Consider the following 27739-nt stretch of genomic DNA (forward strand, 5'->3'; position numbering starts at 1 on the left):
TATTCTGCATCATGTTAAACTCAAAATTATTTCTGATAATAATAAATGTAAATATAAGATTATATGTAATTGTAAGATTATAAACTTTGTAACCGGTAATGAAAACACTACTCTAAATTATAAACATCTGAGGTGCCTAGTTTTTGGGGTTATGACAAGTAATGTGCTGATATTTAAAGTAATTATCATTCTTTGTTCACTGGAAGTTTTTGCACACAAAAACAAGTGAAGGAAATTTAAATTTGGTTTTGAGAAAAACTCACTCACACAGCACGCGCTGTCCTGCGTCATGGAGGTTTCCTCTTTTTCATTCATTTGAAACAACACATTGTGAGACAGCTGTCAGTCACAGAAAGCAGAAGCGAGGATCATGTGATCGTGTAGGAAGCCTATTGTCTGTTGGGTTTTCAACTGTGCGCGCGCTTGCTCCTCGTCACTTCACGCGGAGCGCGACACTACAGTAAGTTCAGTGGTTATGGATAAAGAGCGGACGCTTTCTTGACACCATTAAGAGGTAAGAGCCACGATTTTAACCCCTATACATTTAAAGAAAATCAAAGTCATATTTGCGTTTACATAGTGAGAAGTACTTTTTTTCAGGACACCTACAATCTGAAATAGGATGTGCATGTGTGTTTTATTATCTAGAACAGGGCTTTCCAACTTCTTACCTCAATAAAACGGGTTTCTCTGAAACACTCTACAGCTAAAACACCTTACTATAATAATTGTATTAATGTACATTAACTAAGATTACAACGCTGGATAATCCTTACCAGATCATTCATTAGAAAGTTGGCAAAATAAATTAAAATCAAAGGAGGTTTTAAAAACAGGTCTAACGTCTTAAATGTCATCTTTCTAACAAATAAATAAATAGTAATAAAAAAATACCTTGAATGGTTTAGTATGGTGCGATTTTGGTGTAGGCATTATGACAAACAAAGGAGTCCTAAATATTTAATAAAGATGTCAAGTTTAATTTAGACTCAGAACATTTATTTGTCTGTTCTGATACCTGTAAAGCACATTGATTTTAAATCAAATAAATTTTACGATAATAAATAATGGTATGTCTGGCATCTTCTTGCTGTAGACCATCATGTTTGAACTTGCTTGTCCAAATCAGCTTGGAGCATCTAAAAATAAAGGTCTCCTACACTTGACTGAGCATGGCCAGTGTCTTGACACTAATGATATGTGACGAGGGAATAAAAGGTTTCATCTGATCCAGAAATCACAGTGTCTTTCTTAACACCCGTGCAGTGATTTAATGACTTTAAAGAGGTCACAGAACACAATGAAGACTGATAGAATAATGCTGAATCTTTTTCTCCCTCCACTGTCTTTGTATCCGTGTCTTTCTTGAAACTGACCATCAATGCCATTATTATCAGTCCAACTGTCTTTGTGTCATTAGGTCAAATTGAGGTCTTGCACTGTTTATTTGCTCAATACTCTGTTGAGTTCACGGTCAAGGTCAGGGTTTTTTTCTCAGTGTGAAAAGCAAGAAGCAACAAAGAAAGGAAATGACTCTTAGCCAGCTTTAGTATGCAGTTTGCATAAACCTATGGGTGGTTTAACAGTCATTACTCTCTGACCTTTAAAAATAGCTTGCTCAATTACTGTGTCTATTCAATTTAGTATCAATAACCACTCAGTTTTACATTCTCAAATGTCTAGAGACCGTTACACTATGATTCATATAATTCATTTAGAAACAAATGTGTTTTCCCACTAGCATGTTTCTGTTCTGATGGACTTGTTTCTTCCCCCTCTCCCTGTGGAAGATGGGGTCTCTATGAATATTTCAGTGGCTGTCTTGTCTAGCTGGGGAAAATGTAGGGAGTGGTATAACGTGCTTTATGGAGATAAAGGAATGTGGCTGTTTTACTATGGATGAGACATGCAGAAACACTGAAACACTACATCCAGTGTCATGCGGTTAGATTGGAGAGTTTTACCCTTTTGCTTTCAGGTCAAAGGGAAACTACCGTACTTTTATTAGATGACCAATGTAGTTTAAAAAAAATTCAAAGCACACCTATTCTGTTTAACGTTTGGTGTTAGTGTAGAAATAGGCTTTTACCTGTTTGCTTCTGTTGTTATTTTTTTATTTATTTTTTTAAATTAAATTTTAGGTCTTTAGGCCTTTTTTATTTCTAAAACTTTCTTTAATTTCAATTTATTTTTATTTCAAAATGTGTACTGTGCCTACTTTTTTTAACCCTACAAATGTAAAAAAAAAATAAAAAAAAGATATTGTATGTATACAAAATAAAAATGTTCACATCGCCTCATGGAAACAATTTAAATGTATAACAATTAAGAGAATGACCTAGTACAATGTGGCAGCTATTCAAAATAAATGAGGAAACAAAATAGTACAAAGTGGATACGATTTAACTAAAATTAGGGAACATATTATTAAAACAGGGCCACAAAATAATGAACCACGGGAATTATTTGAATGATTTGTTACTTGTGCAGGGCTCCCACAGTTTTGTTTCACCCCTAATTCTCATTTCTCTCTTTATTTTTCCTCCCAGATATGATGCAGGAGTCCACTGTGGCACAGAGCATCCTGACGACCATGAACCAGAGTGTGAAGGTGCCCTGTGAAATATCCTTTGAGGATGACCGCGTTCCACTGATGGTGCTCTACATTATGGTTTTTATCATCGGCTTGCCAGCCAACCTGGCCACGGTCTACCTCACCTTCCACCAGGTGTGTCGTAACAACGTCCTGGGCATCTACCTGCTCAGCCTGTCCGTGTGCGACCTCACCTACCTCTTCACGCTGCCTATGTGGACAGTGTACATCAGTAGAAACCACGAGTGGCCCTGGAGCTCCATGGCCTGCAAAGTGACTGGCTTTGTGTTCTTCAACAACATGTACATCAGCATCTTCCTGCTCTGCTGCGTGTCCATTGACCGGTATGTGGCGGTGGTTTATGCCATCGAATCTCGCGGTCTTCGCCAGAAAAGGATCGCAGTTATTGTGGCGTTTTCGATCTACATGGTGGTGGGCTCGGGTCACGCGCCTGTCTTCATGATGCCTGAAGGCAATGCCGCTGAAGGAAATCGGCGTTGTTTTGAGCCCAGCCAGAGCTCAGCGGTGGTTACCGGATTCAGCTACGCCCGTGTTTGCATCGGCTTTTGCATTCCCCTTGCCATCCTGATCTTCACCAATAGAGCCATTCTTGCCAACGTCCAGGCCAGCACCAGCCTCAATCCTCATCAGAAAAACAAGGTGCGCTACCTGGCTGTGGCGGTGGTGGCGCTGTTTTTGATCTGTTTCGCTCCGTACCACATCATCTTGCTCTTGCGTGCCATTACCTTCCACTTCCCCAAGCTGCAAGAGAAATGTCACTTTGAACAGCACATCTACACACCCTACAAAATCTCCTTAGGGCTGTCGACTTTCAACAGCGCCTTCAACCCCATTCTCTACGTGTTGTCCAGCAACAACATCCGTCAGGAGATCAGAAGAAGCATGGCGTCGCTGTGGAACAGAGTCAACTTGAGTCACAGCAGCCAGCACAACATGAACAGCTCCAAAAGCAATTCAGACCCCGTCCCAACAAAGGGCAATCAAATGAGGACGTGTCTCTCAGCATGCTAAAATTTTAGATGCATTGGACATTTTTTGCTTGATGTGCTATCGCTTGGATAATATCAAAGGGAAAAGTCAGGGGTTGTTACATCAGCACAATGACATCTTGAAGTTGGACAGATCTGGCAAAAAAAAAAAAAAAAAAACTTAAATGATTTTCCTGTTAATGTGTTTTTTTTTTTTGACTGAAAGGATCTCACTATAAGATTGTCTCTGTGTATTTCATACCTCCTACATTCTCCTATTCTTCCGTCACAGAAAGTTTCCGTAACACCCCAGTCTGTGCTGCAGCTTCTGATTATCTTGGACTCATATCTAGACGATATTCTCCAGATCAAACTCGATGTACAGGAAGAGGCCATCTGGCCCACTTTTGAAACTGACTCACTTCGTTTGATTTTGATCTGACATGGCCTTTATTACTCATACCAAAATAGATCATACTGTACATAAATAAAGTTCACAAAACAAAACATTATCAGGAAATGTGTACAATTCTCAGAATGTCTGCCTGTCCAAAAGGTATAAATACCAATAAATTGTTAGAAAAAATGTGGGATAACCTTATAATTAGTTGCTAAGTGCCTCAGAACCGATCACAGATTTGGGGCTACAAACTGGGTAGAATAAGGGCAAATCCGGTGACCGGTTTATTGTAGAAGCTCAGTACATGATTTCTGTTTCCTAGTGGAAACATATTTTTAATGTAATGTGTCAGCGTTAAACTGCATGTCTTTAAGTGATGACCGTGTTGTTTGGCAAGTTTACTATGTACAAATGTAATGTATATATTTCTATAAATTATCGTTTTTTGCTGGGTTTTTATACGATTTTTGGAATGGTTGTGTTTTGCATTATGACTAATTGTTATTTTAGTGAATGTCATAATTTCAGGACCCATTACACATTCTGTTGTATTCCCGTTTTTTTAAGGTGTAACACTCTTATTTTGCTTGATTTTCCCATTTGTCCCATTTTCCAGATTTCTCTTTGTAAATTAGACCATTATAAATCTCAGTCAAGCTTTTCTCATACAGTCACCAAATTATGATGGACAATTTGCACATAATTCCGCTCTTCTAAGAAACTTTAAATAAACTCGAGCGAGATTACAAGAGAAGCACCAAAAAACTTTCCTGTGAATTTTACATGGATTTAAGAGTATGATACTAAAATTTGTAAATGAAGTATTTCAACAGATACTGAACATTTTTAATAAATGTATTTATGTTTTTCACAGAAACAAAGCACTCTAAGGACAAAGTGCAAAATAATTACAATGGGTAATATGTGATATTTGCCATTTGAGCATTAAATATTGAGAATTGTTGGTTTCTGTGGTCTGATGATTAAAGTTTGGGTCGATCAAAACTATCCATTTGTGTGTGCTCTTTTAAGTATGAGAGATGTGTAGACTAATAATAATAATAAAAAAATGCTGACTACTCTATTTCTGATTAAATTTTGAGCAACTGTAATAGTTTAGCATCTTTCCTCTACACTTTTTAGTAAATGCATATGACAATTTTTGGTCTTTCATGAAAAAGCCAGACAAATTCATGGTCACCTGGTATGTCTGCCCTCTCCTTCCACTGTAAACATCCTGAATAATTAACTCAGTTCCTAATTGGCCCTTCCCTCAATTAATAATTAAGCAGCCAGCAGCTGTCCTCAGCCAATGAAAAACCATCTCCCTACTGGTGCCCGTCCCTGCTGTGTGGCATAAACAAAACTATATTTTACACAGAATGTGAAGCCATATCCTGGGAAAAAATCTTATTTCTGTGAAATATCTTTGCCACTGGAAATTCACAGATTAAGGCCATTCTTAATTATTGGGTTCAGTAGACAGCAGAAATGGCAGCAAAAAGATTTTTCTACAAAGCCATTTCCTTTTGTTCTTTTTGCTTGGATTTTCTGTCTCCTGCTTTCTTTCGTAGTATCCCTCTTGATATCTTTCATGAAATGTGAATTTTTAATAGATACATTTAGAAAGGAAGGCTCTACAGAAAACATCCTGTATTCAGGCACTCCGTCCTTAGACGCACCTGCCTTTTTCCATCTGTAGGAAGAGATCTCTCAAAAGCATATCAATTTAGTGCCATGAACTTCTCATGTAAAATATATTACCTACTATTTCATATTAAGAGCTGCCAAAACCATGGAGTAGCCTTAGCTGTATCTACTTTATTCTCTAAAGTGTATGTTTTTAAATTTAATAAAATAGAGCAAATTGCAGAAAATTATAATTTTGCTGTAAAATGAATGCTTAAGAAAGCATATTTATGAAAATTGTAGATTCGCACTGAAGACATAAAAACTATGAATTAACACATGTAGAATTATATATGGAATTATATACATAACAAAAAAGTGTGAAACAACTGAAAATATGTAATATTGTAGGTTCTTCAAAGTAGCCACCTTTTGCTTTGATTACTGCTTTGCACACTCTCAGCATTCTCTTGATGAGCTTCAAGAGGTAGTCACCTGAAATGGTCTTCCAACAGTCTTGAAGGAGTTCCCCGAGAGATGCTTAGCACTTGTTGGCCCTTTTGCCTTCTGTCTGCGGTCCAGCTCACCCCTAAACCATCTGGATTGGGTTCAGGTCCGGTGACTGTGGAGGCCAGGTCATCTGGCGCAGCACCCCATCACTCTCCTTCTTGGTCAAATAGCCCTTGATAATTTCAAGTGTGACTCTACAATTTTCATAGTCATGAAAATAAAGAAAACTCTTTGAATGAGAAGGTGTGTTTTTTTTTATTCTACAGATATTCTCGCAGCTCCATCTACTGGTCATTATGTGAACATGCCAAATCGTATAAAAGCTTTCTCACTGATTTTAATACGCTCTTTCCACTAAATCACAGCAGCCTAAAGACCGAATGTTCTTTGATAAAACTACAAATACAATTGCGGTACTACTTCAATAATTTATATAAATTATCGCAAATCATATTCGAGTGGGCCTATCATAGTGTGACATCATAAAGCCCAGTAGCTACTTCACACAATAGAATACAGATGTGTAGCCTATTAGTATTATAACTAATGCACACTACTGTTACAGTATTTGACAACATCGTTTAACAAAAAAAGATGACAACAAGTCAAAAACACTATTCGGGTGCTGTATCACATACTAGGCAAATAAGTGTCAGTGCTGTCCTATTTCCCTTTGCAGTCGTTCATTTAATGTTTCTCCACGGTCTAATTTATCAGTAACTGAAAACCAGAATTTGATCAGACAAATCCTAAACACTGACATCGTTTTTGACCTTTTGAGATCATGTGAGCAGTTATCTCGACCCCATCCACTAGAGGGCCATCACAGCGCCCTTCCTGTTTACTCTTTTTATACTACCTCAGATTTTAAGTGCAACATTGGATATTCACTTACGAGAGTACTCAGATGATGATTTTTGGGTATGTGAGACGTGTGAGAGAAGGGTGAGTGCAGTGAAATGGTTAGTGATGCAATGTGAAAAGAGAAAAACAAAGGAGATGATGCTGGATATCAGTAGGAAGAGAAGCCTTTCACCCCAGTTTCCATCCTGGGGGGATGTGGACATGGCATAGTCCCACAGTTTCTAGAGAGTGAGCCGGGACAGCAGGTCAGACTGCTCTGTTAACACCCAGAACATAAAGGATCATGGTCAGATGAATTTTTTTTTTTTTTTTTTTTTTTTTTGAGAAGCCTCTCATACACAACATGCTTATTTACAAGAGCTCTTTCAGTTCATGCCTTGATTTATATGCACTCTTATCCCTTACAGAGGAAGACGGATACTGAATATTTTCACTACTGGCACATCACTATGGCACTGTGTTATACTTTATGTACATTTTTAACCCTGCAAAATCAAAACTCACTGCAGCTGCACTGTCTTTTAAGTAATTTCTCCTCTCGAAAGACGTTTATTGATTCAGGCATTACCCGGCATCATGTTTTCACAGCTGACTTTATCTTGGCCTAAAGCCTGGATACACAAAAGGAAAACCAAGTTTTCTGAGATGATCAGTATATTTCTATAGCATACCATCAATAAATATGTATTATGATTATATCAAATCAGACTGGAGCTGATAATTCATTGACCCTGTCAAATTTCTGATACAGACTTTTGTGTTCTTGAAGCTACAGATTCAGTAACACCCTGCACTCACTGGTAAATGTAGGCCTGAATGTATTTACAATAATTTATTTTTCTGGAAAATGCATTTTTTACAGCACAGGCGTGCCTTGAATGATGTCGCTTTTCCTTCCTGTGTCTACGGTCAAAGCCCAGCGGCTGTCATGGTGATTGAGGGGTATTTCCAAATGAGGTCCTGGGACTTCAGGGCTCTATTACCTCACTTTCCTTTTCAAAAACATGCACTGACATCATATTAGTTGGATTTTTAAAAGTCAACAGCAAATCATTGGGTAGTTGTACTGCTTATAAAATGATCAGCAAATGCACAAACACTCTAGTGTGAGGAAACACTGTAGTATGAAGGAAGTCAAATCCTGCCATTCAATTTCATTGTTCTCCCAAACGTAAAAATGTCTTGCCAAGATGCATTACTGAGCCTTGATATGATACATAACAATATCAAGTAAAACATTGCCAACCTCACTGTAAACAAAGTGTAATTTTCTCAAATGTATTACTTTTTATAATCACTTTATTATTTGTATTATTTATTCATGATTTTGTTTACACCCACATTTATATTTCTGCAACAGAGTATCATATGCAGATACACAATTAACGGGACAAATAATTGAAATATTGAATCAAAAATATAAAAAAGGCAGAGATGAAGATATTTTACTAAAAAGACATAATACAAAATAAAAATACATAACATTTCAACTGTTTTGTGATTATCAGATGTCATTGTCCAAAAGCCTTACTTCTGATCCATAAAGTCTACCAAGAGGCCTGCTTAGATTTCAATTAGATAAAACACTGCGATCTGCAGTTTCAGTCATCAGCAACTCATTACCGTCTAGATCCAGTTCCATTTCTTAAAACAAGGATTTATCTTAAACACAACAAACATAGAGGAAATGTTCCAAATACGGCAGTAAATCTGAGCTCAGAACCTCAGAAGTGTCCAATGAAGATTAGCCTTGAACTTGGGAGAATTAGTCATTTGCAGAGCATCTCAATTCAACATACTTTTAAAACTGGATGGGAGAAAACAGCCTCACGCAAACATCATATGCCTTCACACATTTAAGGCATTAATACATAATGCAATACAAACAGATATTCCAGATCACAAGCAATCAGAAGAGTACATCTATTGAGGTCCTTTATTATGGGTTTGCCATTGAATCAAACTGGTGTGGTCTGGGTGAGAGTGTACTTATTGCTTCTCTCCTTCGGTACGAGAGCCTTAGCTGAACAACAGTTGACCACAGAAATGCTAGTCTTATTGTCTCTGAGTTTACACTTGAATGTATTAACGTTCACAGTCACAGTTTCCTGCTGAGCAACACTCGAGGAGATTTTAAGGTCAGGATTAAGGTTGGAGGGATCCGTGTAGCTGGTGATCAGATCATCACCTTGGACCTTCTGCATGTGGAAAGTTCCATGAATTTTCAGCTCAAGAGTGGAGGTGACAGTCTGCATGCACACGACACAGCGGAAGCCTGTCAGTGAGTTGTGCAGGTCTGGGTGCCTCTGACAGTGTTCCAGGAAGTCCTCCTCACTGTGAAGTGGAAGCTTGCAGATGCGGCAGTTGCCTGTGTCCAAGCTCCTGCTGTGGGTGACCTTGTGTTCAGTCAGAGTTAGCAGTGAAGGGAAGCGCTCTCCACAGATGGGGCATTGGCAGTGCTTGGAGGGGCCTAGATGAGTCTGGACGTGCTCCCACAGTGCCATCTCGGTGAAGAAGGTCTTGGAACAGTCTTTGCATTTGTGGCTCCCTTGGATTGCCTCCACTTTGCGCTTGAGAGTGCCACTCTCCCCGGGCTGGATGTGGTGATCTCGCAGCTGGTGGTTGGCGAGCAAGGATTGCATGGTGTAAGAAGCTCCACAGATTTCACAGGCAAACATAGGATCATTCAGATTCGCCTTCCCTTTGCTCTCGGTGGGAGGGCTGAACAGCGATTCTACCTTACCTTCTCTTATTTCACTATTCACTGGCAGCATCCCAGCACTGTCCTTGGCAACTGGTTCAGAGACATGTGGAGGGGTCACGTTGTTACCTTCAGTGCTCTGGCTCTTGGCACAGAGTTTCTCATGTAAGGGCACCTCAAGGGGAGATCTGGTCTTGGTACAGACGCAGGGACTGCATTTGTCGCTATGTGTTGTGATATGATACTGCAACTCTATGTCTGTGGTAAAGGACTCTGTGCAGAAGATGCAAGAGTACACATTGCACTGTTTGTCAAGATGCTTCTGTTTGACATGCAGGTGCAAGTCATGCTCTTGCTTGAAGTCCCATTCACAGGACGTACAGTGGAACGTGGTTCTCCTGTTACTGTGCTCGGAGGCCAGGTGAACCTGAATAGACATCTTGGAGCTGAACACCTTCTGACAAAGGGAACAATGGTAAAACACAATGGTGTGCATCTCAAGTAGATGTCCATGTAAGTCTTTGACACTGGGGACGGGCTTACTGCAGCTTCCACAGATGTAGAGCGTAGATGTATTGCTAAAATCAGAAACTCTGTGTTTCGTAAAAGATTCATGGTTTGGGAAATCCTTGAAGCACTCTGGACACGTAGATTTTGGAAGCATACCATTCAGGTGAGAACTAAAATGAGTTTGAAACAAATCCGGATCGTTGTATTCAGCTCCACAATAGTCACAGATAAAGTCAGTTGAAGATAATGCGTTTTTTTTGCCTGGACTCTTGATAGACTGGGGTGACATCGAACCCATTGTCATCCTTCCCTTTTTATGCTTCATAAAGTGAATGTTCTTGTGTGTCTTTCTGATATGCTGCATCAGTTTTAACTTGCTGTTAAATGTAGGCAAATGAGTGCAGTATGGACAGATTATCAAAGACTTCTGTCCTGTTCTTTCTTCCAGATCTGGATCAAGTTCAAGGCTCTGGGTTTTACAGTGGGTCTGCTGCACATGATTATCTAGCGTGTCCTTTGTCAGAAATCCTCGGAAACACTGCGAGCAGAAAAAGACATTGCTTTCGATTAAAGCAGAGTTGTGCGATTGCCGAACATGCTCTTGAAGGGCCTTCAGGTCTTTTAACAATGTAGGACAGAAGCTACACTGAAGGACTGTCTGAACGGCTGCTGTGATTGCTGCCTCAAGCAAAACTGAGTGGCCTAGCATGACATTAGCCTCTTTCTGGTGCTCCGTTAGTTCAGATGGAAAAGTTAGGCTTTCAGAACTACAGCTGATCTTGTTTTCCATGTGTTGGGTCTGTGGATGTCCTCGGGGGTTCATGGGGTTGTGACAATGAACACTATTACTGAAAGCCTTGAGTTTTTTGGAGATTCCTAAACAACTGTTTGTGTTAAAATAAGACTTTCTCTTTTCTGCAGAAGCCATTGGCTTATATGCCACCTCTGCAGTATTAGTGGCTGGGCTGGACATGTATGATGTGGCACAGGTGCATTCTGCTATTGAGAGGGCTGACTGATCTTGTGCCACACAATTTGGAGGTTGTCTTTTCTCAGTGACCCCCATGTACTTCAGTGGATCATTGGAAAGAGAGAAATGTTGGGAGGGTATGGCACTACCCTGTTCATATTGAATACTCAAGCCCTTTTTACTGTTCATGAAGGTCTCACTACTGATATCTTGTTGGGATATTTTAAGAGGTACTGAACTGTTGCCAGGCAAAGTCGTGTTTGACCTCTGACACCGACCAAGTCTCTGATGATCTTTATATGTGTCTCTTATGAATCCAAGGTCACATCCATCTTCATGGTCAGAGGAGAAAGGACCAGGGGAAAGAGGCAAAGCCAGACAACATGCTTCATCTTTCTCCACATTATGATTTGCTTTGGACAGAGAAGAGAGGACAATGCGTTTACAACACAAAAACCTGAAAATACACCAGCACTGTTGAGGAGTAACACACTAAAACGCAACTAATTGCACTATAACCAAAATGTTATGTTATATTATTGCTAAGAGTTCTGCTCTTCTGTTTCAAGAGGGCTGTCTAGCTAAGTCTGACGGGTTAAAATATAATTCAGCTTCATAAGAGCAAACTAAACGCCGAAAATATGAATTGGATGCTCTTTTTCACACTTTTTTAGATGTTATTAGCTCGGTATGTGGCCACATAATGAGCAGTCCTAATGTGGATAAAATTGCTGTCAGTGTGAGAGGACTAGATTCACATTTTGAACAAATGGAGTGCTGCTACTTTAAAGTATACTGAACATGTACAAGAGGAAACCAAAAACGAAACCATGCTACCAAACTATACGCTAAAAAAAAATTAAAAATAAAAAAGGATGAATTAACTCCTTTAAAGGATAAAACATATTAAAAACGTAAAATGTGTCTTCACAAAATTAGCAATTGCAATATCCTAAATCCAAAACGATTTGTAAAGGCATGATACATTCTGTTAGTGTGCAAACAGGGAATTGCAAATGTACCCAATTCAGAGGTCACACAAACATGCAGAAACACTAAACCCTGAATATAAAACCTAGAGAAACCTTTATTCATTTTAATCCGTCTGTGGAGAGATACAGAGAGAGATGGATATATTCACACTTTATCAATGTAAATGATACTATAAAATGAAGGATAGTGTGGGAGTGTGTACCTGCACCGTACTTCAGTCTCTGTGGGGAGAATGATTCAGGCTGCTGCAGGCTTGCACACTTGTGCTCTTTAGCATCTTCATCCTTCTCTTTTTCAATTCTTTCCCTCTCCTCGTTGTTTTCTTTCCTCCTCTCCCAGGAGTAACGTTTCTTCTCCACTATCATGCTATCTTCCTCTTTATGTAACGTTCTGTCTTGACCTGTGGAGAAAAGATTCCGGCAAGAAAGAGTGACAGGTAGTTACAAAGACATTCACATTTAACAACCTACCACTAATAGGAACAAAATATAACAGTAGACTAGTAGAAGGGCAAGGTGTGAACAAATATCAACATTTTGATCTATTTTCATCCGGCAGGGGAATACGCTTCTGTTTGCTCTTTAAATTAAGGGTGCACTGAAAAGAATTGAAATACCTAGCCTTCAAAGGTTTCATGGGGTCTTTTTTTATTTTATAATAAAAGGCTATGAGCTATAATAAGTGGAGGACTGAATCATCTATCTCAATCGGGAAAACTAAATAAGCAAATAAAGTGCAGCTCCTGTAAGTGCACAGATAGGGAAACCGGTTCACACCAAGCTCAATTCAATTATTTCTTATTATTTATACAGAAATGCTAATTTGTTCTTTACTCATTTTATTCTTGTACTCCGTATCTGTATTCTGTGATTTCAAGGTGACATAACACAGGTTTAGATTTGACTTCAGATGAAACAACTTTGTTGTTCTAGAAACACACTAGCCAACTAATATCACATGACAAATCAATAAATCAATCCGTATGTGCATTTCATACAAGAGTGATGACTAACCTCTCTCAATGAAATTACATTACTCAAAAACGCGATTAAAGTTCTCCTCCAAAATAACTTGTCTCCTGTTTTGATCTTTCCATAAACAAAGATTTTCAGCCTAATGATCTGCAAATAATTACAATCTATCAGTCGGTTTATCCCGCACTCGGGTTTCGCCTCAGTGAACAAGGAAGCAAGTGATTAAATAAATAAAAAGCCTTTCGTACCTTTCAAATATCTGGGCTTCGCCTGCTTTCGACGAGACATTGCACAGGACTTCAGGAGCTGTCAACACAAACAGGTAAAGTTGCTGTCCAGTGTTTGTAAATGCAGGACAACACAAGCGACAAACAAGAGCAAATACTTGCGAACTGATTCGGGGATTGGAATAACGGTAAAGCATTTAAATATAACGGGCAAACGGGCTCGCGTCCGCCTACAGTGGCGGGATGACACGCTCTGCGCCACCGGGGACGCGCTCGAGATGCGTAATCACTGTAGCCTACACACACACTCAAAGAAATGCAGTAAAAGAGAACACTAAACATTGTTTACATGAGAATATTTGTTATATGTGGTTAGGATAGCTCAAATAGTTTGATTTTAGAAGAATTTGATGATAAATGTTTGAGTTTGTACTGAAATCTGACTTTTGATTGATAATCTTGACAAATCTGAGCATAGTTTGAGAAGTTGTTGAGATCACTTCTGAAAGAGACCTGTCACACAAGTGATGGGTTATTTCCTCAGGAACAGGACAAATGACCTGTATTTAAAGGAATATAGTTCACCATAAGAATAACATATAAATAAGAAAAATAAAATGAAATACAAATTAAAACAAATAAATTTGCCTTTTTCACTGGAGGAAGAATTATAATTGATTATGCATGGTCTGAAGTTAAATGCATTAATGATGGATTTTTTTTTTCTTTTCACTTCACAATATGTTAATTGATGCACTGGATTATTATGACGTTTTCATCAGCTGTTTGGACTCTCATTCTGACGGCACCCATTCACTGCAGAGGATCCATCGATGCATAAGTGTTACAATGCTGCATTTCTCCAAATCTGTTCTAATGAAGAAACAAATTCATCTACATCTTGTATGCCCCGAAAGTAAGTACATTTTCAGCAACAAATTTTATTTTTATTTTTTGTGAATTATTCCTTTAAACTTGCTGACTTGCTAAAATTGCATACAATTAAGATATTCTTGCCTTCTTAAAAAAAATTATAAACAATTGTACATCTGGTCTACATGAGATTTGATTAATTTTACCTGAATGTTTTTTAATTAATTATTGCTTTCATTTCTTAAACAACCTATCAAAGAAAAATGTTCATTTAACATCCTTAATATCTATAACATACCATCAAACATATGGTACTGTTATAATGAAATCATCAGAGGAGTGTCTCATTTCATAATGACACCTCTGTTTAATTTCTCTGTGGAAACGTAGTCATGAGCCGCCCTGTTGGATTAGCTTTGCAGTAGGGAACGTGATTAAATAGCTGGATCCCTTTGGGAGTCTGCTCTGCAATTGCATGTTTCTAATGAGTTTTGAATTAGCTGCTGAGACACTTCTGAGACTGTGACTGTTTTGTGAATAAAGGAGGGGATGTTGCATTGAAGACACAACAGCATCACATGTTCTGAGGTGGTAACTTTTTGGGTCAGTTATGTATAGTTCAAGATGATTTTACTTTTAAGGACCCATGTAGGGATTTAGACTGTCTTGGTAGGTGACATTGTGAATCTGCATCACTCTCAACCTGAATAAGTCGTATGAAGAGCTAGGCCATTTGTGAATGTGTATAGACCTATAGTGTAGCTTTAAATAGACGGTATTGACATGCAAAAGCAACCTTTGCGCAAAGGAGATCCTGAAGGAAATAATGGATCAGCCAATCATAGTATCTCAAGGGAGGAGAACTGTTAGTTCTGATTCATATCCTCAAGCATCCAGTTGGTTTTATGAGACTGTCCTAGAACGAATAGTTTAAAGTGAACTACTATAATAATAATAAAAAAAGCTATTTCCCTAGATTGTTCTTTTGATTGATTCACTTTTGAAAAGACCTGGACAGAGAAAGAGAGAAGCTTGTCTAGTGCCAGATGGTTTTTCTTCTGAGGATTAAAGACAAAATATCAAAAATGACTTTTTCATCCTAGAAAAGGCTTTCACAAAACCATAGAAACTTATTTAATGTCAGTTTCCATTGTCCTTTCTTTTTGTGACAAAGAAAGTCATAAGGATGCATAAATGACAGGGTTTTTTCTTTATTTTTGGGTGAACTGTCCCTTTAAAAATTGTTTTCTCAAGAGATTTCATAACAGAGGGTGCTCACAAGGGGCATTATCATCTTATGTACAGTGGATTCAGTCTTATGAGCCAATTATCTTTATGAACATTTTACTACTGCCAGTTCAAGGAAATGAAAAAAAGAGTTGGGGCATTTTTAAATCAGGACATCAAGATTAATTATTGTGTGTTATTAATGAACTTTGAAGGTTAATTTTTATTAATCAGCTAATTACAGAGTCAGAGATGAAGCTGATTGCTAATGATGATGATCCCAGCTCAGTCGGTGAACAAAACCGACTGATCTAGATTGGATCAGGAATGAAAAAAGACTTCAATTCAGTGCTTCTCTGCTTGAAGTTAAGGTCAAGCAGTGGTAATAGGGTTGTGTGGTAGCAAGGTATTTTTTTTGCCTAAAAAGAAGATGTTTACTTTGTAACTGACCTCCTGAAATTGTTCAGCATTCAAAAAAAATAAAAAATCAAATAAAAATAAAATATGTGCACAGAAAAAAAAATCTTCATTAGATTTGCAAAAAAAAAAAAAAAAAAAAAATTAACAATTAAATCTCACTTACTTGTCTCATATTGTCTTATATTATTATATTATATTTTAATGTTTGTATCCCACATAATATATACATTCATTCAAAGACTTGTTTATAGTACAATAATTGTTTTTATTTTATATAAAATAAATATTTTATTAAAAATGTTGCAGTTTAAAATAGCTATAATATCAAAACCGATTTATGTTCCAAATTTGAAATTTATATCATAAAAATTGTGGTTCCTGTGAGATTATTTTTGGGCACTATACCAAAAACAACCACTGGGTAACACCCAAACTCTATTGAATTTTTCTAATGAAGTCCCAAATCATTTATTTTCTGTCACAATATGACTTCTATTACGAAATAGTCACCAAATATGGAATTCTGACTGTCAGACCTCCAACAATATGTGTTTTGTCAAGATTACAAAAAAATTTGATTTTCTAAAACACAAGCAATGTTTTATATCTTGATTTATAACCCTAAAAGGGCGACATATCCCCTGAGATAAAAACATTTAGAGACAGTTTACAAAAAATATAAGCATTTAATTTATAAAATGTCAACGTAAACCTAATAAACTAATGCTGAACAACTGTGTTTTAAACAGGTAAGTCCCCTCCAACGTGTAAATATGTGAACTATTAGATTTTACCGGAGGATGAGTAGATTTCCCACTGCAGGCAGCCATGCAGGTTTAAATGCTGCCCGTGAGCTAAAGAAAGAATGGAGAAACAAAATTCACCTCATCTAAATATTCACACAACAAACACCCTTTCCAGATGAAACAATGAAATGAGACCTACGCTTTCACTGCTTCTCCACACAGCTTCTCAGATGTTCGTATCCTCCAGGATACGTCACCCCTTTTATAGGTAAATTACAGAATGAGCAATGTGTGAAATACAGTAGCAGGTTTTTACCGTAACACAATATGCAGAATATCATTCTGAACAGACGCTCCCCAATACACTTTTCCATATGTTTATATCCCCCACAAGCTGGTTTACTTCAGAGCAGTCATTGCATTGGGTCATTAGCTAGGTCACACTTTTGCTCAGAGACCCCTTATGTCCCACACAGTGACTCCATAAAAAATGCTGAGGTAGTGAAAGTTAGCGAGCACTACAAAAGGTCTTCATTAGCTTGGTTTCAGGGAATACACAGCTAAGGAATACTAGTGGGTGGGCATTTCTGTCTCTTTGAACACTGCTCCATGGTCTCTGAACACAAAACCCTCTATTCCCAGATGCAATATATTTAATGTATTCGTATTTGTTTAATTTAATTAAAAGGACATTTTAATCTGGCCCCTTGATATTATAAAGGAGAAAAAGTGCTGGCCATCATCATTATCAAAGTCTCTGTCTGTAAAATATTTACTTTACTTTTGAGTTTCGTGCTTTGAAGATGACAAGTCCCACCATTCAATGCGCGCTGTTCATGCGCATGCGCAAATCAATTTCGAAACCTCCTGTGCTGCGAGTCTGAAGTCGAGGCAACTATTTCACCTTAATTCGTGCTTTTGTATCTAGTGTGCAGAAATGGCAGCTAGATATGACAGAGCTATAACAGTGTTTTCTCCCGATGGTCACCTGTTTCAGGTGGAATATGCGCAGGAAGCAGTAAAGAAGGGCTCCACAGCTGTGAGTGTGTTTATTTGGCTACATTTGAGCCGCAGCTTTAGCGCGGTGGCTAACAGCTACACAATTATACACTCATGGCCAACTGATCGATGATTATAGACGAAACATGGCTTGATACACAACTAAATACTGTGATTGATTATGACTGTTTTGAAGCAGCTGGGTCGTTGGCTTTATTAGCAGCGATTTCATTGATATGCTACAGCTAAGCGTGACTTGCATGTTGCAGCTAATGTTAGCATGGACTGACGGTCCTGATGTAAACTAAATATTATATATATATATATATATATATATATATATTGATCACATATTTATGTAAAAGAATGTTAAACACTGTTAATTTTCTTTTTATCATTTTGCTCGTTAACTAATCAATTAATTTACAAGTCTGGCTTCGTTTAAACTTCACGACTGTTAAATAACCCCCATAAGTAATAAAATTCTGTTTTTTTTTTTTCAGTTTATTTGACATATTACGTTTTATTGGGCTTTACTATAACTATAATTCTTGTAGTTTCGTTCTCAAGGCTGTGTGGGTGTGATGGACAAAAGTTTCGGTAGATGGCGATGTGCCCATAGTTAAACCATAGACTGTATAAAAGATGTTTTCAAAACTCACTTCAACTCAACTTTTACGTTTTTTTTTCTTTTTTGTAAACGTTAAACTATTCAAATGCTGCATATTAAGCTAACCTTGACTATTTTTATTAATATTCTCATACAAGGTTGGCATCAGGGGGAAGGATATTGTCGTGCTGGGTGTTGAAAAGAAGTCTGTGGCAAAGCTTCAGGAGGAGAGGACAGTCAGGAAGATCTGTGCTCTAGATGAACATGTGTGCATGGCCTTTGCAGGTAAGATTCATTCTTTTCCACCTGCACTGTGCTTGTAATCAGTGGCATGAAGGGATAGTTCTGACATTATGAAGTTTATCAGTCACCATTCACTTTATTTTATGAAAAAACGATGCATAAAAATAGATCTCACAACCAAGGCCACTTGATAATTAATTAAAAACCATTGACTTGACAGAAGCGTTTCTACATCTGAACTCTACGATGCGTATGAGTGATCTGATCATGTTTTTACATGTGTGTTTGTCCAGGTCTGACCGCAGATGCCAGGATTGTCATAAACAGAGCTAGAGTAGAGTGCCAGAGCCACAGACTGACAGTGGAGGACCCCGTTACTGTGGAGTACATCACCCGCTACATCGCCACACTCAAACAGGTGACATCCAGTTCACAAACAGGCCATTTATAGGTGTAGTTCACTCAAATACACAGTTCTGTCATTTACTCACCTTCATGTTGTTTTCCGGTGTCCTGCTATTATATCCTACCCGTCAGATTTTCCCACCAGTGTTTACATCATATTGCGTCCTTTTTCTCATGCTGAACAACAATATTTAATGTATCTGTATTACTGTAAGGGTAGGTTTAGTGTTGGTGTAGGTGTAGACTTTAATAAAACACAATCTAATATGTAGAAAAAAAATATTTACTGGTTTCCTGTAGCTGTATCCCTTCTAGCTACAATATATAATGCATAATTACTAATTTGGTTTACTGTAATGGTAGGTTTAGGGTTGTTATAGGTGTAGACGTTATTAATCCATAACTTAACAGAAGCATTTTCATTTTCGAATAGTAATACCCAGTGTTTTAATAGGAGCTAGCAAAATCTGACGGGGGTAGGGCAAATCCACAGAACTACGGATGTGTATGGTTAAATGTATTATGTGGAATATAAAAAACAAGACTGAAAAATGACTCTGTTTTTTTCATCTGTACGGTGAAAGTCAGTGCCGTCCAAATTTATTTGGACACCAGAGTTCTTCAGAATATTATTATCGGTGTTTTGCAGAAAAGGGAAAGGCATAAAGGTTTTTAGCCACTCAAAGATACTAAAAACACAAGAAAATGATCTGCTCGTGTTTAAAAGAACACTGTATGGAAATTATTTGTCTATTGCAGCCTTTGTGATTCGATAACTGCAAGGTCATAGCGCTTTGATTGATCGTGGTTAATCATGGAGTAAATCATGAATTTACAGAAATGACCTTTGCAGTAGTTTAAACTGTTACAGTAACTCACTCTTTTGGATATTTTGCTCTCTGTATTCATTGTTGTGCTCGTGCATCAGCGCTACACTCAAAGCAACGGACGCCGTCCCTTTGGTATCTCGGCCCTGATCGTTGGTTTCGACTACGATGGGACTCCACGCCTGTATCAGACGGACCCCTCTGGAACATACCACGCATGGAAGGTAAAGTGAGAGCCGTTTGTCTCTATGAAATTCAGGTGTACCTCTTTTTGTGACCATATTGAACCTCTCCTCGCCGGTGTCATCAGGCAAACGCTATCGGACGCAGTGCGAAGACGGTGAGGGAGTTTTTAGAAAAAAACTACACGGATGAAGCCATCGCAAGCGATAATGATGCCATCAAACTGGCCATCAAAGCCTTACTAGAGGTAAACACCATGTACCATAGTTACATGCATTCAAAACACTCTCATGTCGTGAAGCTGACAGGATCTAACATGTTTGCAACTGTATATGATTTGTGATACACAGGTTGTGCAATCCGGGGGCAAGAACATCGAGCTGGCTGTGATTCGAAGAAACCAGCCCCTAAAGGTAAAACATTTGATTTATTTGATTTTTTTTCTTCATGTATTTACTGTTGTCTTGACGACATTCTTGTAATTCGTCTAATGTTGGAGCGTTCCTTTCATCTCTTCTTTCACAGATTCTGGAGTCCAAAGAGATTGAGACGCTGGTCGCCGAAATAGAAAAGGAGAAAGAGGAGGAGGCAGAGAAGAAGAAGCAGAAGAAATCTTCGTAAATCACTCATATAATTGTGTAGCTCCTCTCTTAGTTTTGTTTATATGGGCAGAAGCTCAGGCCCACACTGTACCCTCCTCCCCTCCGGCCTCTCGTCTGTTAAGAGCACGGTCTCTCAGTCTTCTGCTCAACCCTCAGTATCTGTCAATATGTTTTTGTTCCAGGAAATATTTGTAAAATCAATCAAGTAATAAAAGCATGTTCAGGTTTGGGGGTTACCAAGCATGTACTTGCAGGTCCTGCTCAGTTTTCACACTCTGCTTTTTGCTACTGCTGAGAATTCTGGGGGAATGTGCTCTTGACTGATGTTTCCTAATAAACTCTTTTGGTTTGTACAAATGGACTGATGTTTTTATATTGAGGTGATGAAAACCTAAGAACATCTTTGATGATTATGATTTACAATATTAATATGGGATTTATGCGAATTCATGTACTACCATGGTTTTATCAAGACTGGGGAATATACAGTATATATTTTTTTCTACATAAATATTAAGCAGCCATCACAGGAATATACTGGTATGTTAAAATATGGCTTATAACAAGTAGAATACAGTTCTAAGCTTTATTATAACTGTTTAATATTGTACTATTGTACAATGGTTATCTTATACGGCTGCTTTACCAGTTTGACAATGGTATTTGCTTCTGTCAGCTCAATCAGACAATTATGACAATTTAAAAATCAGCCTTCATCTGCAAGGGTTCAATATGTGACCTGCTCTGAGTTATACAAGCTCACAAGGTTGGGCAAAATGAATGGCTATTAGGGCAAGAAGACATTTTTAGTACCATTTGCCTTTAATACAGCCGTCAACTTTTTTAGGATAAAGTTATACAAGATTTGAATAGTCACTAGTTGAAAGCTGTCTATGAAACATTAACCAGTTACTTCAGAGATGATGTTGGGAATGTGCTCCAAGTGGTTTTTACCTACTATTCTTTACTGATGAAGTCCTGACATGCAGTCCGCATACAGTCATAATCATAGTGATGGCTACTGGATTTAATAACACATTTCAAATTTAAAAGTGATATTTTTTGACAAAATGTGAAACCCATACTGGCAATTCAATTTATTCATTGAAGTGAAAGCTAGATTTCAAATTTTTTTTCAATAAAAAAATGGACAAACAAGATGTTACTGTGTTGAATCATCTTGAGTAATAAGAAAAAGAGGAAAAAAAGAAGATGCATCCCATCAAACGCCTCTAAACATGTTGAATCATCTGTAGTTGATCAATCCAAAACAACTCCTCGATAAACTTTCCCAGTATCACTGAAAGACGAAAATACATGAGCAGATTCACGGACATAATATCTGATATCTATGATTTAATTTGTTAGAGGACTCCGAATTAGCCAAAAGGGGGTTATTTTCTTAATATTTTTACTGATGTTGTGTGACAATAAAATGGATGTGTTTAATTCTGACGTCTATGAACCACTTTTACCTCAGCTGACCTCCTCTGGGAGAACCAGTCCCGTCCGAATGGGGCTTTAGTAACTCAACGAGCTCAAATGTTGTTTACAATGTTCAGGCTGTTCTGCCTGAGAGGAGTTTTGGAGCGGGCGGTTTGGGAGGGAAAATTACTGTGTGCCCAAGAGTATGAATCGAGACTAGGCCTCAGATAACATTAAAAACATCTTTGTTTTCACGAGCACACTCATGCATAATATTAATGACGGGTAAATTACCTCTGTCTTCCTCCATTTGACGAGCTGTCAGAGGGACGGAAACCTAGAACGCACACATACTCTGTGCCTTTGATCTGAGGGAGTTAGCAGCAGCGCATGCAGATGATGATCAAATCAATAATTAATTTGAACAATTTCACTGGCTGCTCAATGAGTCCAGCGAGCACAAAATGTTTACGCATTAGTCAGAATGCAGCACCTTGAAATGCTGCTTATTTCAAGCGTCCTAGACTAGAGAACCCCGAGTCACAGCTAAGTATATGTCTACATGCTCTTTAGAAGTTCGATTTAAGTCTGACTAAAACAATATTTTTTTAATGTCCTCCAAACACTTCACTACCACTGAAAATGCACCAGTCTGTATATATACGTATGTTAGCGGCCAATCCTTTAAGCCCTGTAAGTTGCGATGTGGGGCCTCCATGGATCGGACTTGTTTGTTGATGATCAATTGGATTGAGATCTGAGGAATTTGGAGGCGAAGTCAACACCTCAAACTCGTTGTTGTGCTCCTCAAACCATTCCTGAACAATTTTTGCTTTGTAGCAAGGCACATTATCCTGTTGAATGAGGCCACAGCCATCAGGGAATACTGTTTCCATGAAAGGGTGTCCATTGTCTACAGTACAACAATGTTCAGGTAGGTGGTATGTGTCAAAGACATCCACATGGAAGGCAGGATCGAAGGTTTCCCAGCAGAATATTGCATCCGCCGGCTTGAATTCTCATTCCAAGCCATCCACATGATGTAAAAGAATTTGTGATTCATCAGACCAGGCCACCTTCTTCCGTTGCTCCGTGGTCCAGTTCAACAAACTGCGATGCACTGTGCTTCTGACAACGTTTCATCAGAACCAGCATTAACTTCTGGAGCAATTTGAGCTACAGTAACTCGTCTGTTGGATCGGACCACATGGGCCACCCACAACCCTGTCACCGGTTCACCACTGTTCCTTCCTTTGACCACTTTTGATAGATACTGACCACTGCAGGCTGGGAACACCCCTCAAGAGCTGCAGTTTTGGAGATGCTTTGACCCAATTGTCTGGCCATCACAATTTGGCCCTTGTCAAACTCGCTCAAATAATTTTTCCTGCTCCTAAGTGGACGCACAAATCATTTATGTGGTTCAATGTTAGTGTGATGTCAATCTACAGCAGCAAAATGCTAGGGATTCATTCTAACACCCAAGAAGAAGATCACTTGTCCTCACCTACAGGTGTAACAATGTAAACTAAACAACTGAGTGAACGAATCCAAATTATTCTTTTTGGTAAACAGATTGTCACTGAGATGAAAAAAAAGTGTTTCATGTAATGTAAAACCTGCCTTTTGATTAGAGAAAATGCACATTCTGTGCCTAAAAATCACTCTTTGCTACATTCACTGACTTTCCTTAGCCTTTATTGGCATGTGAGGCTGTGTACCTCTGAATAGTATGCGCTCACTCTCTGAGGGGACTGTGAATGCTGCAGGCATATCAATATTTAGCTCCCAGCTTCTCATTCATAATTATTCAGAGGTAATGGAATATTTCAGAATCCTGTACCTCAGGCAAGCACACAGAGTATTTAAGTTTCTGAGGCTGAGGCGAGGCATACAATCAAGCGGGTCTTTTTTCGAGAACTTCAATTCACCTTACAAATGCTAATGAACGGAGGTAAACCCTGGAATTATGACATTGTGGGTTACCCTTTATTTAATCTCAGTTTAAGAGTGATGATCGGGCAGCAGTGAATCAAGAGAGACATCCTGCCCCTGATCTGTTGATTTTGGCCCTGGTTATCTTGATCTTGTTGCACAAGAGACCTTGAGGGTATCTACTGTCCCATTTCTTTCAGCTTCGAACCCTCTGTTTGTACTTTTCTACTGGTCCACTCTAGTTCTAGTGTCACAAACGGATTGGTTGGTCAGTCTCAAACCGAATTCACTTCATTTGGGCTTTGATTGGTCAGTATTGTTCTCTCGCCCAGTGTCTAGCTGTGACTGGTGGATTTTGTCGCCTAAGGCTGTATTTGTGTGATTGGTTAGTGGTGTTTTTTTTTCAGGGCATGCCCCGGAGCATATAGACAGCTAGTGCAAAAATAATTCAGAATGACTGTATCAACAAAAAAAAAAGTCATTTATAAGGAGTAAAATTGGGTAGACAGAATCAGATGTCAAAAAAACAATATAAATTCTGTTCAGATTCTTGGACAGACCGATTGTTTTGTGTCTTTACACATCAGTGTATTGTCACGAGCCGCAGGGTTTAATTCGGTTTTGTTTGTGTATGTTTTTACGACTCTCAAAGCTGTGTTTCCTATTCACCTCCATTATAAGACTGACTGACTGCAATGGTTTGAGTTAAAAATTCTTTGTTTGTGTTCTGCTAAAGAAACAAAGTCACTTACATCTTGGATGCCCTGGGGGTAAACAGATAAAAATAACATTTTCATTTTTGGGTGAATTACAGTGTGAAACGCAAGGTTGGCATCTTTATACCATTTTTTTCCGAACCCAAAAAGGCTGAGGCGTTTTTTTTTTTTTTTTAGTTTTTTTTTCTAAAAGGCCTGTGTAATTTAAGCACAAAACTCAAAACCATCTTTTCACTTATTAGCATTCCTCACTGCCTAAAGGAACAGGAATTCACAAATGTAAAAACTAATTAAACTAGACTAATGTAAAATCATCTGGTCTTTTGTTCAGTCTTTCCTTGTCCTTTTTTCTCATATATTTTATACAATCACTAACAATAAGACACAGTATATTACAGATACTGATAAATCCTTCCCTTTAGGCATAAATAGTACATCACCATCAAACGTTTAGGTAAGGTTTTTAGTTTTAGTAAGGTTTTTTTTTAATTTTAATTTAAATTTTTTTGATGTTGAAAGAAGTCCCTTATGCTCAACAAGAGTGCATTTATTTGATAAAAATACAGTAATATTGTGAAATATAATAAATATTTGGACAACCATTTTCTATAATATTTAACATTTTATTTAGTGTAACTTATTTCTGTGATGGTAAATTCATAAAGTTTTTTTTACATAAAGTCATTACTCTAGGGTTCAGTGTAACATGATCCTTCAGAAATCATTCTAATATTCTGATTTGGCATTTTTAATATTAACATTTCTTAATTTTATCTGACTAACATTTTTGTGGAAATGATTCATTTTCTTTCAGGAATTTCTGATGAGGAAAGTACATAAGAACAGCATTATAAATGTCTGCTGAATAAAAGTACTAATTTCTTTAAAAAAATTACAAATCTTACAGACCCACAATATTTGAACAGCAGAATATCTACTGATTTTATAGCATGAAAATAAAAATGAATCGAAGAGATTGATGTGCTTGGTTGAGAGATAGTGATGGCCTCAAACTCAATAATGAAATAAAACATAATATACCATTTCCCTTTCTAAAGGAGTTTACTAACATTTAAGTGGCATAAGAGCAATTGCGCAATTTCATAAAGCCACACAAGAAGACTTCCACATGTACTTAATAAAAAACAAAACAGCAGAAATGTAAATATGACAAAATGCTCTGTCCTCCAGACTGTTTATATATGTGATTGATTTTGAACACATATGTGAGCGTTTCTTGCACATCTGCACAGAATGAAATATTAAGACAGTACACAGGATAACTCACAACAAAGGTGAATGTATGGACATGTGCAGGTACCTGGTTGGCCCCTAAGCCGGGAACCTCCATAGGTTTCCTCTTATGTGGCCCTAGGGCTAAAAGCGCTGCCAAATTTGCATCTCTGGGCTCCATCTGTGCCAACTCCAACTGCATCTAAACAAGGGCAAGGAAAAATAGAATGTGCGTTTGAGAGGCATTCCAAAATAAAATAACTATTTCCATTGGCTCACCCAAATCCACGTGGAATGTTTGTAAAAAAAACGGAAAGCTGTTGTTGCTGATGAATCATTCATTTTAGCACTATTGATTTTACAGACAAAGAAACCCAAGTCGGAGGCCTTTGCAAAAACACACATGACTAGATGAGCGTTACCTTGTAAACAGACACACAACTCATCCAGAGGGCTTTCATTACATTCTGTTCCCTGTTTAGCCGTAGGCTTCAATTCCAGACCCAATATTAGACTCAATTAAAATGAGCCCCCAATTAGAGAGCCTTGTCTCCAGGGTATGTGTATGTATGTGTGTGGATTTGTCTATGTGGGGCACAAATGGGACTTTATGAAGAGTATTGATCGTCCTCATTGCTATACAAAGGAGCAGAAGGAATGGAAAACAGATTGTGGAGGAGGGACGTATGTATTTTTATTAACACCAACACAGAAATCTCTTCTCCATCTTTGCCTTGCTGTTTCAGATGCTGTTGCTCTGGGTCTTAGCTGTTTGTGCAACTCTACACGCAAATAGAGGGGGAAAAGCAGTACATTTTAAATGGAGACTGATTCCTGGTGGTTTTTTTTTCTTCTTTTTTTATTGTGTCTGCTAGTTACCCGGTCAATGCAGAGCAGTGCTTCTCATTCCTCTTCCTCCCTCCTCTGTTTCTCCAGTCTTTTCAGTTCCTCACCACAGAAAACATTAGCATCCAACAAGACACACACGTTGAGTGTGTCAGTCAACATCAAACAACAGTAACTACCCATTTGTGCATCCATATTGCAGTGTAATAGCAGGAAAAGAAATAGTTGCCTTAAACAATAACTGCATCCAAAAACACATACTTTCTCTGAGTTGGTACTTCTTTTGAAGAAGAACTTTGCAACCGTTAAAGTATGTTCAAGCATGAATGTGTTTTATGAATTTCATCTTAATGTATATTATTGTCATGTGATTGTGTTATCAGTTGTGTTGTTTCAATGTCATTCACAATTCCTGTCCCATGAGATTGTTAAGTGTCCATTTGATGTGCACTTCAGAATCTCTTTGGAGGTAGGTCATCATTTTACATACTGTTATTTGTCTACTACATAACAGGGAAGCATGCATATTAAGACCCAGCCATAGCATTGATATTTGACCATTTTGTGGTGCGGATTCCATGTCACACTTTGTGCATTTTGTAGCACTTTCCACAACCATTTGTAAGGTTAAGTGTTTTATTTTCCCTTAATCACAAAAAATAAATAAATAATAATAAAAAAAATCATTCCTATCCTCCTCTGAGACAGGTTACAACCATTTGTTAAATTCTCAGACATTTGTTATTTTGTTAAGTTCATTAAAGCTTATAAAATATTGGCTGATATTTTCTGGAAACAAACAACAACTGTATTTTATTGAAATGTTTGAACTTTGCATAATCAAAACAGGCAATACTTGGCTTTTTTAGATGCAGGGCTGTGTTATTATTCCTGCCCATGTAGCCTATGTGATGTCTTAAATGAACAGCATCTAACATCTCTCTGTTTGTTCTAGAAAGACTGATATAGTATCAAAGTGTACTGATCAATGCTGCATGATAAGGACCCATTCTGATTTCATGGCATCTTCTCTGAACCCACATTTTTGTTTACCTACTATGTACTTATGCCAAAATTATATTTTTCTTT

At 37.9% G+C, this 27739-nt stretch overlaps 3 protein-coding genes across 4 annotated transcripts; 2 read left to right on the forward strand and 1 right to left on the reverse strand.

Annotated features, from left to right (window-relative positions):
• The first annotated feature begins 345 nt into the window (after positions 1 to 345).
• Positions 346 to 5038, forward strand: LOC113063260 (probable G-protein coupled receptor 132). The gene is made up of 2 exons (XM_026233514.1): positions 346 to 514; positions 2550 to 5038. The coding sequence occupies exon 2, from the start codon at positions 2552 to 2554 to the stop codon at positions 3623 to 3625; it is 1074 nt and encodes a 357-aa protein (XP_026089299.1). The 5' UTR covers positions 346 to 514; positions 2550 to 2551; the 3' UTR covers positions 3626 to 5038.
• Positions 5039 to 8213: 3175 nt separating this feature from the next.
• On the reverse strand, positions 8214 to 11938 carry LOC113063261 (zinc finger protein 521-like). The gene has a single exon (XM_026233516.1). It carries the CDS (start codon positions 11353 to 11355, stop codon positions 8944 to 8946), a length of 2412 nt encoding a protein of 803 aa, XP_026089301.1. The 5' UTR covers positions 11356 to 11938; the 3' UTR covers positions 8214 to 8943.
• Positions 11939 to 17452: 5514 nt separating this feature from the next.
• Positions 17453 to 20852, forward strand: LOC113063262 (proteasome subunit alpha type-7-like). 2 transcript variants are annotated; one of them, XM_026233517.1, is made up of 7 exons: positions 17453 to 17665; positions 18394 to 18520; positions 18772 to 18896; positions 19812 to 19934; positions 20021 to 20140; positions 20244 to 20329; positions 20373 to 20852. In XM_026233517.1, the coding sequence occupies exons 1-7, from the start codon at positions 17564 to 17566 to the stop codon at positions 20512 to 20514; spliced, it is 825 nt and encodes a 274-aa protein (XP_026089302.1). In that variant the 5' UTR covers positions 17453 to 17563; the 3' UTR covers positions 20515 to 20852. The 2 variants fall into 2 exon arrangements, with proteins under 2 accessions (XP_026089302.1, XP_026089303.1); XM_026233518.1 differs by having other exon boundaries at positions 20244 to 20306; positions 20419 to 20852.
• Positions 20853 to 27739: the final 6887 nt, after the last annotated feature.

This window comes from Carassius auratus, chromosome 45 (genome assembly GCF_003368295.1).
Source record: "Carassius auratus strain Wakin chromosome 45, ASM336829v1, whole genome shotgun sequence".
Classification (NCBI taxonomy): Eukaryota; Metazoa; Chordata; class Actinopteri; order Cypriniformes; family Cyprinidae; genus Carassius; species Carassius auratus.

Excerpts from the sequence above, each read along its gene's own strand:
- LOC113063260 (XM_026233514.1), top strand. The coding sequence starts at position 2,552 with ATGATGCAGGAGTCCACTGTGGCACAGAGCATCCTGACGACCATGAAC.
- LOC113063261 (XM_026233516.1), bottom strand. The coding sequence starts at position 11,355 with ATGAACAGTAAAAAGGGCTTGAGTATTCAATATGAACAGGGTAGTGCC.
- LOC113063262 (XM_026233517.1), top strand. The coding sequence starts at position 17,564 with ATGGCAGCTAGATATGACAGAGCTATAACAGTGTTTTCTCCCGATGGT. Across the intron at positions 18,521-18,771 it reads TGTGTGCATGGCCTTTGCAG|GTCTGACCGCAGATGCCAGG; the intron begins GTAAGATTCATT and ends GTGTTTGTCCAG. Across the intron at positions 18,897-19,811 it reads ACATCGCCACACTCAAACAG|CGCTACACTCAAAGCAACGG; the intron begins GTGACATCCAGT and ends CTCGTGCATCAG.